The sequence below is a fragment of the Taudactylus pleione genome, unplaced genomic scaffold (assembly GCF_031769625.1).
Source record: "Taudactylus pleione unplaced genomic scaffold, aTauple2 ptg000116l, whole genome shotgun sequence".
In the NCBI taxonomy this organism is placed as follows: Eukaryota; Metazoa; Chordata; class Amphibia; order Anura; family Myobatrachidae; genus Taudactylus; species Taudactylus pleione.
This window is the reverse complement of record NW_028284518.1, coordinates 22,422,411-22,434,833: the sequence shown is the minus strand read 5'-3', so window position 1 is coordinate 22,434,833 and position 12,423 is coordinate 22,422,411. Positions and strand designations below refer to the sequence as shown.

General features: G+C 41.4%; 1 protein-coding gene across 1 annotated transcript in view; it reads left to right on the top strand.

Moving 5' to 3' along the window:
• LOC148524823 (serpin B8-like) overlaps positions 1 to 10,875 on the top strand; it is a 40,764-nt gene extending 29,889 nt beyond the window's left edge. Inside the window, exons 4-6 of the mRNA XM_088471804.1 lie at positions 4,991 to 5,133; positions 7,336 to 7,494; positions 10,474 to 10,875. Of these exons, the coding sequence (XP_088327930.1) occupies positions 4,991 to 5,133; positions 7,336 to 7,494; positions 10,474 to 10,875 (704 nt within the window). The remainder of the gene's footprint in view (positions 1 to 4,990; positions 5,134 to 7,335; positions 7,495 to 10,473) is intronic.
• Positions 10,876 to 12,423: the final 1,548 nt, after the last annotated feature.

The following is a 12,423-nucleotide window of genomic DNA, read 5'->3' as shown; positions in this document are numbered from 1 at the left end:
GGCCATGCAGATATGAGTCCAATGAATAAATATGACATACATGAAAACATGGCCATGCAGATATGAGTCCAATTAATAAATATGACATACATGAAAACATGGCCATGCAGATATGAGTCCAATGAATAAATATGACATACATGAAAACATGCACACGCAGTTAGGGCCACAAAGATAAACATGAAAACCACAGTCCCTAAAACTTACTTTCAGCGAACTGCATGCGAAAGCATGCCAGCAAGCGGGGCGTCCGCCGTTGCAGGTCCGACCACCTGCGCTCCAGCTGCCCGATCTGGCGGCGTGAGCCGAAGGAGCGCAGGCGGCCCCGTACCTCCGCATATGCGGAACGCTTTTCGCGATTGGTGATGGGTGGAGGCTGGCTGGTGATCCGCCTATCCATCACCTCCGTAAGCACCAGCAGCTCGCGCCTGGTGAATGCCGAGGCTCTCATGATGGCAATGGTGTATTTGTTAAAAATCATTTTTAATAAAGAGCCAAAAATAATTTTGATTGGCTAATGTATTTGGGTAATTAACAGGACCAATTCTATTGGTTAGTGTATGAGTCATGTGTTCGACAGGGCCAGAAATCTCTTGAGAGTTATGATAGGCTTGATGCAGTGACATGCGTAAGCAAATTTAAATAAAGAAATGAACCCCGGGAAATATGCGGGGATAAAAACAAATAGAACAATTGTTTAATTGGGGCTAACATGTATTTTGACAAATAAAAGCGAATGTTTAAGCCGTACGTATTCTGCGGGTAAACACAAACACGGACAAGATTAAAGTTTATTGCATTGTGTAAAAAAAACAAAACAAAAAAAACAATTAAGCTAATTGATATATTGATTGCCATGATACGATTGAGGGAGGTAGGCAGAATAAACGAGCAGTTAATCGAAATCTGACAGTCCCACTTCCGGGTTGTACTTGTGCGTGCGTTCCCTTCAAGCCATTTCGGGGATGTACGCTCGCTATTTGGCATGCTCGTTAGTTAGAGGAGGGGTCGTTCGTTTGAGTTTGGGGAGGATGTTTGGCTGCGTTCGAAAATACGAGCGAGTGCTTGAATTTACATATTTTTTTACTTACGCCGAACGTACGAACGGCCACTTGCGTCCGGGTCTGAGTGAGGGCCATAGTCATCACTGACCATGCTCCTTCATGGGTTTCATTACAATTATCTGCCCCCAAGATCTCTTCCTTTAATTGGAGATTCGGTTCACATTTACTTATTTCTCCAGATTTCAAACAATACATAAAACAACAATTATAGTTATAATAATATTTTCACATTGATAATATTTCCTTGTTTTGGGCCGCATCTAAACCAGTGTTGAGAGGACATATTTTGGCCTATGTTTCTCATAAACGCCGTCAACTTAATTCCCGCCTCTCAGAGCTCTGTCGCAGTCATTTGACACTACGCTGCAGACTAATACAGAGGAGACACGACAGCTTTATCTGAATAATAAGAGACTGTATGACACATTGTGCGCCGAGAGATCCCAACATCATCTTGACTTTCAGAAGCATTGCTATTTCCGTTGGGCAAATAAAGCAGGCAGGCTTCTGGCTAATGTACATCTCCTCACAATATATCACTTAAAGGTTCTTCAGGATCCCTTCACAAAACTGAAGATATTAAAGACGCCTTCTTACAATATCAGACAGATTATACACTGCACAAGTTGACGACCCCGCTTTGGGGCTGCTTTTTCTAAAAGAGGCTAATTCACCATCCCTCTCAGAAGAAGACCGTAATTCCTTAACAGCTCCAGTCTCGGAACTGGAGGTTTCTTTGGCTATTAAATCTCTAGCCAACGGAAGGACCCCTGGCCCAGAAGGCCTTAGCGCCGAGTATTACAAACTGCTAACCCCCCATGTGAACTCCCATTTAGTCTCTTTATTTAACTCGATATTGAAGGGGGAGGTGGCACCACTGGACTTTAATCAGGTCCGAATCAACCTGAGAGAGACCCTACATTGACCCAATCATATCAGCCAATATTCCTACTTAACCAGTACTTTAAACTTTTTACAGGTATTATTGCCCAATGCCTACAATTAGTATTACCCCATCTTATACACCCCTCACAAACTGGATTTATGAAGGGAAGACACTTGGTGCATAATGTGCGTCATTTAATTGCAGTGTTAACTAAAACCCACCAGATAAAAAATAGTCATACGCTCCTTGTCAGCTGTGATGCTGACAAGGCTTTTGATAGAGTGTCGTGGTCTCACCTTTTGCATATTTTTCATCTACAGCACTTTGGTCCTGAATTTATTGTGCTATTCTTGTCATTATATCACACTCCTATGGCATTCCTAACAGTAAATGGTCTGACCACTCCCTCCCTTAGACTGCATAGGGGCACTCATCAGGGCTGCCCCCTGTCCCCTTTTACTATTTAATTTGGCCATAACCCTCTTATTCATACCTTTTTGTTATGTCAACAATGGCACGGAGTAAACATCAGAGATATCACAATGAAAGTCTCTGCATATGCAGATGACTTACTATTATATTTCAGGAACCCACATTCTGCCATACCTAGACTTCTTCACCTCTTGAAGAATTTTCATATAATCTCCGGTTTTCTGATAAATCACAATAAAACGGAGGCCTTGGTCTTACATCCAGACGCCACTAGAGGTTGGAACGATTTGTATCCCTTTAAATGGGCTAGGACAACTTTGAAATATCTGGGCCTTAATATTCCGCTACATCCCTCAGCCCTGTACTCAGCTAATATTCCTGCTCTATTACCACGCACACTCCTAGAGTTTAAAAAATGGAAACATCTCCCACTTTCATATCTTAGTAGATGACAGCTAATCAAAATTATATCCTTTACTAGGATTTTATATTTCTTTCAGATGCTTCCTTTGCTTCCCTTGGAATCTGATTTAAAACTGATAAACAGAGCTGCCAGCAAGTTCATTTGGGTGGATAAAAAACCCAGAATCTCATTATTCAAGCTTAGTCAACCACCTACTTTGGGACAAACTAACCTCCCTTTCTTAAGATCTTATGCCATAGCATCAAATTATCACTATGCAATTGACTGGAACAAAGGCACAGGTGGATTTGCTGACACTCTTTTGTAGCAATCTTTCAGCACTGATGTTCCATTAGTTAGCTTATTACATAAACACCCCTCGTCTTTTCCACCTCATGTTTTTTAACACAGGTTTTTAATACCTGGAGTTCACAGGGACTTCGTTATATATAGCAATTATTGGACCCATCCACCATGACTTTTTATTCTCATAACCAATTACAGGAAATATTCCCTCTCCTTCAATTCCCAATATTCGTCTACTTCCAAGTACGTAGGTATGTCACGCTTTAGTTCCTCAACTCCCCATTTCATCTGGGAAAAGTGGATTGGATGATGTGCTGTCTCTCTGCCCTTCTATGTTGTTTTCCACTTCCACACTATGGGGGTCATTCAGACCTGGTCGTTAGCGCCGATGCGCTCGGACCGGGTCTCGATCCAAAGGGGGCGAGCTGTCGATGTTGATTGACAGCTCGCCCCGTTTGGAAGGCGGGCCGGTGGGGTGGCAGCAGAAATGGAGGCGTTCCCATGGGAACGCCTACCGTTTGGGGGCGGCCCCACTGACATCACTAGTGACTGAGCCAGAAGCTCTCCGGGGCTTACGACATGGGAGACCCTACTCAGGGGTCTCGTCGTAAGCCCCGATGGTCGCAATGGTCTCTGACCATCGCGACCATCACCGGAGCAGTCGTTAGAGCTGTCAGGATGCAAGTGGCCGCCCAGTTTCTGAGCGACCGCTTGCATACTCCGACATCCTCTGAATGAGGCCCTATATACTTATGTACGCCGGGAATTAAATTTAGAGGTAGCGACAGTTGGAGTCGCTAAATAGTGTTCTACATTTCCTACCATATCTTTACCCACTATTTTTAAATCCTTTGTTAGACTTAACAAACATTATAAGTTGTTGCATCGTGCTTATTTCACCCCCAAATTAAGATTCCTTACAGGCGCTTCCACCGACTCTGATTGTTTCAAGTGTAAACAGCCCGATGCGGATCTAATGCATTGTGTGTGATCCTGTGAGGAGGTGAAGAGGTTCTGGTCCCTAGTTCACACATACTGTATACTGTATATCCACCACGCTGGGAATTGGTTTTGAATTAACACCTGCGTGGGCTATGTGGGATATTATGCCAACAGCTGTGTCATCTTATCGCCCTAAAGGTGCCCCTAAGCTATTAGCAAAGATTGCAGCAGCTGCAAAGAAAACCATCCTATCCCACTGGATCTCTGCTGATATTCTGACACTCACTCTTTTACAACCTAAAATATCGTACTTGTTCCATTTGGACTGGTTGGAATTATCTCTTCATAAAGATAAAGGAGCAGATAAGTTTTTGACACTTGGCTCCCCTATGTTCATACATTGCCCTCTCAGGTCAAAAATATGCTCTGTGCTGCAGTCCAACTTACAGCTTGGTATAATGAACAAATTCATTTTTAAAAAAAAAAATATATATATATATATATACGCAGCTAAATGTTTTTGTCAACCTTATTATAATTTGATTTGTGGTTGTGTGACTCTACGTTCTTCATGGACTCTGTTATGGATTATCATTGTCTACCTATTGATGTCATGTTACTTCTTGACCGCTATTTTTGTAATGTTCATTGCAGTCTTACAAGAAAATATGTTTTTTTTTAAAAAGATATATTGTATCTTACCTATTTATGTATGATGTAAAATGCTTCAATAAAAATTGTTGAAACATGAGAAGAGACAGGTACTGTGTGATAGCTTTATAAGTATTAAAAATAATAACAAATGTATAGACTTTAAGCTAAATATGGTAAGACTGGATCTTGAAGAGAGATTCATAAACATTCAAAAATATAAATGAATATAGAAACAAAATGAAAGTCCTAATTCTGTGAGCAATCCCCACCCAACTAATATGATTATGTAATTTTCTTTTTAAGGGAAAATTCTAAATGTATTACCAGAACAATCAATTTCATCAAACTCTGTATTAGTACTCATAAATACATTATATTTTGCTGCAAACTGGACAAAACAGTTTAATCAACTGAAGACCTCCAAGGCACCCTTTACCTTAATGTCGGTATGTATAGACTTCTACAATCTTCACTTTTTACTTAGGTTACAGTAGTCAAAAATGCCAGAAAATAAAATAATTGTGGTTGGGATTTATTATGCCGAAATTCAATATGGCTAACAACAATAGTACAATATTTAGGATATTAAAAAATACATCCTGCATGCAGTGTGGGGTTTTCCACCTTCAAAAGTCATTTGGAGGTGAAAAGCTATTTTATTCCCATGTGCTTATACTGTAATGTGCTTAATACAAAAACAGTAGCAAATAGTTTTAGAGTGGAATTATGTACCTTCTGTCATATATGTCTATGGACTAGCCCAGGGGTGGACAAAAATGTGTGAAGTGAAAAGAGTTATAATGCCTATATTCTGCATATTGCTTAAATTGTATATTTGTACTCAGTGCTGTAACTAGGCATTTTGGTGCCTGTGCCAGAAAGAGCATTGGTGCCCCCCTCCTCATATTTTAAACAGGGATAGTGCGCGCCAAAAGCGTGGGCCAAAAATAAAGGGGTGTGGCCTCACTGGGAAGGGGCATGACCACACAAAGTAAAAATTAATTTTACACCGCACAGTAGTGTCCGATATTCACATTACACCACAAAGTAGTACCCCTTACCCCTTATACCATTATGGCACACAGTAGTACCCCTTATACACATTATTGCACACAGTAGTACCCCTTATACATGTTACACCACACAGTAGAGTCCCTTATACACATTATGATGGACACTAGTACCCCTTATACACATTATTCCACATAGAGCCCCTTATACACATTACACTGCCAATTATGCTTGTTATGCTGCACAGTAGATCCCATATTCACATTATTCCACACAGTAGTGCTCCTTATTCACATTATTCCACGCAGTACTGCCACTTATACAAATTACGCCATACATTATGCCACACAGTAGTAGTGCTGTTTACACATTAAGCCACACAGTAGTAATGCCCCTTACACATTTTACACACATTAGTGTTCATTACACATTACTTAAACAGTTGTACACCTTATAAACATTATGCCACATATTAGTGCCCCTTACACAATATGCCCACAGTAGTGCTCCTTACACATTATATCCATACAGTAGTAGTAGTCTTCTAATGGATTCTCATATATCTAATCTATAATCCGAGATTAATAAACCCCCCCCCAACTCCCTCCCTATACTCTCTCTCATTTATAACCTTAAATGGCCATTAATTACCCCCCTGCCCCCAAGAAATACAACCCTCCCTATGTCTTCCTCTCTCTTAAGAAATTTGTTAATCATGGATGTCATGATGATGTGATTCATGAATCATTTTAATAAAACCATAAGCATGCTCAGGCTGCTGCAGGACTCACCCCAATCTGTGATTGAGGGCAGGGCAGGTGGGTACACAATAGTGCTGTATTGCTGCGTGCTGTCTCTCAGTCTGACACCTGTAGGCTGTCAGACAGTACCATTCTCTGCCAATGCCTTCTCTTCTGATGCCCGACACCGACGGAATGGCTCCTCGGTGCAGGGCACTGTGGTACTGCACTGCGTGAGATGGGGGAGGTGGCGAAGAACGCCAGACAGGCAGCAGCACTGCTTGCTGTAATGCATATTAGTATTGGTGTGCAGAGAAGGAGCCAGGTGCACCACTACTATTATACATTACAGCGGGCACTAGACAATGGTGCATACAGATCAGCGATCATGACGGGAACTTGTGCTTTGTGAGGCGGCATCGTCCGCACCACCCTAGTTATAGCTCTGCTTATACTTACAAGTATTTTCAAATAAAGTACTTAGTTTGTACATATTCAGGAGTGGGCAAGCTTTTATGCATAGCCATGCAGTGAATGTAGTTGACATCCCGGCAGTTGGGATGTGGGCGCTGTCAGAATAACGGTGCCAGAATCCCGACAGCAGTGGGAAGCCTGGCGCCAGAATCCTGACCGCTGGCATCCTTATGGTAAGTATTAGTGTTAGGGGAAAGGTTAGGCGTTAGGGTTAGGCTACCTACCTTTGGGAGTCTGTATTCTGACTGCCAGCATCCCGGCCGCCGGGATCCCATACCCAAGCCCCATGCAGAGCTAGTACATTAAAGTCTGAGATAAGGATGAGTGCTAGCAGACATGAAATTTATTTCCTTGTAGATGATGTGAGATATTATACAGACTACATATATTCTAATTAATTCCATGTTTTTGCATATGTTTCAGAATGAACAAGTAGAAGTAAATATGATGTGGATAATTAACTACTTCAATGTAAACTACATTGAAAATCCAGGCATAAAAGTTGTGGAGCTTCCATATGGGTTAACACAAGAATTTAGTATGGTCATAATTCTCCCAGATAACAATACAGTTTTCAAACAGGTAAACCAATGGCAAATATATATCAAATAAAGGTGAAAATGCCAATAAGCATTTATTATTAACAATACAATTATTTATGCCACAGTCATTTTTACAGTCATTTCGGGTCTATGATATAACAGAAACTTTCTGGCTGAGAGGCAGATACAGTAGATTATGATTTTTAAAGTCAAACTACTAATCTGAAGAAAACAATTCCTATCTACTGAAAGTTGGTTCCTTGTAGCCCCACTCTATAATAAAAGAGAAGCAGTTATTTATTATGCATATACTGTACCATTTAATACAAATCTGAGCCTGTATTAGAGTTGCACGCAGGTCAGTCCCAGAAATAAATGTGGCTATCTACCAGTATTCAGAGTAGACCATCCATCCGCTTATAAAAGTAGCCATCCTCACTATCAGCCTTTTGCATGAGGACCTATACTAGTACAAGGGCCATCTGAAATCAGACAAATGCTCTACTCTGAATAGCCCACAAATCTGTGTATATGCCCATAACACGCTATCAGAACTCCGCTTTGCTGACTAGTTACACCCACAGGTGGATATGTTTCAGAGATGCATACAACTCACTCATAATTGCTGAAAGTTGCACATGTTTGGCTTGGATGCATGGTAGTGCGAGAAATCACAAGATCCATCTGCAGAATGGCCTTATATACAACCATGAATCAGGTTCATTGTCTATATTTATAGAAAATTGCTGGAACTTCCATCCAAATGCCTCTTGCAAGCTGCTGTTGACTGTATGAGCCAGATGTACTGTACAACCATAAGTCTGAGTAATATTAATAGACCTTCAGACTTTGACATGTATAACCAAATGTAAAAATACCTTGCTTAGTCTTTCGGTACTTGTACTATTACTACCATAATCCTCTTTCAAAGCAAATTGTCCTGGAAGACGATAAAACCACTGAACTGTACATGGTGAATCTACCAAGCTGAGGAGCTTATTCAGAGCCGCTCGCTAGATACGTACGTTGACACCCAGTGTATGCAAATTCGGCTAAGTTACGGCATGGCAGGCGATCACGCGGCAAGTCATAAGCATGCCCACTGTGTCTTGGCATGCGATCGCTTTGTGTCTGCAGATGCCACCAGCCTGTCTTAAGACGTCCACTTGCGCACATCATCTCCAGGAAGTGTATGCAACCATCGGTACATCAGGTACCATCAGAAGCGAACACAGCGCTTGAGGTTGTCTATACCCTACCACAAGCACTTCGAGCACTTCAGTGTGAAATACAACCAGGTGACAAATGGCTTCTCCTGTTTTATATCAAAGAAATAACAATAAAAAAAACAAATGAACAGTGAAATAATTAAACTAGGGCAGTCAAACGTGATAGCAGACAACCAGCCATGAATAAAATACTACATAGCGTTTCTACGTACAATAATAAAAAAGCAAGTGCAGGCTTTTTACATACTGTAGCTGAAAAATAGGGCGTATTTACACAAAATGAAATCCGTATTGTCGCCACAATTTTACACATTACAAATGGACCTCCAAGTGCTTGCTACAATAAATTACAGTGACTTTATCATTAGAGACAAAATTGATATCAGGGCCGGATTAAGGCTTGCGGGGGACCCTGGGCAACCAAATTGTGGGGGCCCTTACAAATATAATTCCCACGGCCCCCTCAGCCACTACTATGACCTTTACCTAGGGAGAGAGAGAGGAAAAAGAGAGAGTGAGTGAGAGACGAGGGAAAAGAAAGAGGGGGAGAGAGATGGAGTGTGGGTGAGAGAGGAGGGAGACAAAGAGAGGGAGAGAGAGAATGACAGATGGCAAAAGAGATAGTTAGGGAGAAAGAAGGTGAGAGGAAGATAGAGAGAGAGGAAGGTGAAGAGATTGAAAGAGAGGAGAGAGAGGGTAAGGGAGAGAGAAGGAAAACAGAGAGGGAGGGAGACAAAGAGAGGAGGAGAGAGACAGAGAGTGAGACCACAAGCACACACACTACTGTACCTGTAGCTTCATTATTTTCCTGACAGGGGTGCCTCTACACTTTATTGGGTGGCTGGGCAATGACTGGCAATCTCTAAGCCCCGCCCCCTGCACTGATAATGCCATGATTTGGAGGTGTATGGGTAGGGGGCGTGGCCTAATGTGACATTCCCACCAGGTGAGAATGTTACAACATTAGACCCCACCCCCTACCCATAAACCCGTGAATCAGTCATTGCCCGGCCACCCACTGTAGTGTAGAGGCGGAGAAAAGTTGTCTCCATCTTGAAAGACTTCAGTCAAAAGTCCAACTGGTGTGTGGTACTGCCAGGAGCTGGAACAGGGAAGGTCCAGAGTGGCCTAGTTCAGTACATTTGCTGTACATGACAACTGCCCCATCCACTCCGTCCTATAATCCGGTCCTGAGTAATATATAAACAACCCCTGCAGATATTACAGTTGTCTTGACGTTCTTAGGAGTCTAATGATTACTATAGGGCAAAGATTGATTTTTTTATTGCTGATTTTTTTTAGAAAATAGATAAAAATACAGTGTGGTAAAATATTGACCAATGAAAATGCTTGTTTTTTATTTATTTTCAACTTTTATCACCATCCTAGTAGACTGTTGTTACTACTGCAGCCAATGTTGTTGTTTAATAGTTTTTATATAGACTCAAAACAGATTTATTATTGCCGTGAGTATAGAAAATATTTATTTTTTGGGCCAATCTGATAAATATAAATCTGTTTTATAAGATTACTTCTTAGTGCCCCAGATATTGCAACATTGGTAAACATGCTACAGTTTTAAGTAGGCTTTTCATGTTATATTATCTAAAATTTGGAACAAACTTATCAATAAAATGTAGTAGTTTTCATTTAATTGCCAATAAAGCTAAATATAGAAGGAAGCATCATAAAAGTTATAATTTAGGAATTACTGTAGAAACAACAAATATTCATTATAAATATGGAAACCATATTGTACATTCTTTTATCTGCTACTGTTTTCTACACAGGTAGAGCAGGAAATTTCAGCTGAAAAATTAACCATGTGGATGAGCAACACACAGATGAGAATGAGGAACCTAGCGGTGTACCTGCCAAAGTTCCGAATTGAAAAAAACTTCTCGCTGAAAAATATTCTTTCAACTATGGGAATGTCTGAAGCATTCAGTCAAACCAAAGCAAATTTCTCAGGCATGACAGAACAGAGCAACATCTTTGTGTCTGATGTGTACCACAAGACTTTTCTTGAGGTCAATGAGAAAGGAACAGAAGCCGCCAGCACCACTGCTGCCGTGATGTCTGCTCGCAGTTTTCCTGGTGATGAATTTAAGGCAGATCATCCCTTTTTCTTTTTCATCAGACACAACAAGTCGAACTGTATATTGCTGTGTGGAAAGATGTATAAACCCTGAGATAATGTACAATGTTATGTATGGTACCACATCTATCACTTTGCAAACTTTTGTAAAATTGTATTATGTAATGTACATAACTTATTCAAAGATGTTTTATAATTTACTTTTCAAAAAATAAACATGTTTATCTGAATATGACACTTCATTTAAATTGTAGACAGTTACTTTAAAAATGTAGGTGTTAATAAACAGCTCAAATAAGGGCAAATACATCATCTATATCAGACCATTTACTTTTTATTTGGATTAAACTCTTGGACTCCACACTTTCCTTGGGGGGAAGAATAAGAGTGTATAAACTAATAAGATTCTGCTGCTATTACTGTATGCCCTACGATTATTGAAACTCTACTTGAAGCTGCACTAGTCTACAACCTTTCATCTTAATGGTCTTTTCCAGTTCCAAGGGGCTGTTTTCTGCCACCATTTTTTCCAGGTCTCCGTGATTAGTATTTAAACCCCAACAGAAAACTGAGGCTGTGTGATGCTGTAGATGGGAATATGAGTAAGAGGATCAATGAGATGTCACAATCAAGGATACAAGCAAATCATTGGGAAAACGGGATACACAAGACCCACACTCAGGTCCGGATTTAGGGCCACATGGGCCTGGGACTGGAAAAGTTTAAAGGGCCTATACTGAGCAGGGGAGCAGCTGTAACCAGTGCTGTGTGGATGTGACCCATTTTTAGGTGGAGGACTGGAGCTGTAGCCCCATCCGCCCCATAAGTCTTAGTGTGCCCAGACTAATATGAGAAGAAAATGTACAATAACACATATTAAAGCTGAGACAAGGATGCAGGAAGCTTGGTTTTATAGATATACAGCAAATTAGGACTGGACATAGGAGCAGACAACAAATGCTCCAGCAGCTTCCAATGTTTTAGCAGGTCTTGTGTACTCCTGGAAATTGCTGGGTGCTCATTACAGTTGAGCATGCTAGGGCAAAGACTAAAGACACAGAATGAAGCAACAATATGTACAACTCAAAAGCTAGGTACTATAATTATTGGGACAATACCCTAGAACAGTGGTTATCAAACTGTGCGCTGTGGCACCCTGGGGTGCCTCGGGACACTTGCAGGGGTGCCTCAGGTTGGTGGTCCAGCACCAAATCAAATTATTTATGGTCAATGTAAGGTAAATATATGGACAAACAGAAGCGCAAACCTGTCCACCACCACTGAACCTAAGAATGCCAGGTCAGCACAATTTACTGTACTTCACTTTTGTCACGCTGGGAGGCAGTTTTCTGGAAGCTGAGGCCTGAGGCTGCAGGAGGAAACGGAGGCGAGGGGCCTGAATGTACGACCTCCGCATCCACGGGTCTTGGTCGTTGGCGAGACCTAGTCAAAGGTGCGGTATCTAACCCACGAGATGGTGTTCGCCAGTGACCCCAATCGGGATATAGGCTTGAGCTGCACCTCGTAAGCAGGTCGCAGTCCTTTGACTAGGTGACCAAAGCCTGCGGGAAAAAGGAGAGACGAACACTCGGAAGTGTGCACTGCGGACACACTCTACCGGGTTGCCGGTTAGAAAGAGTGC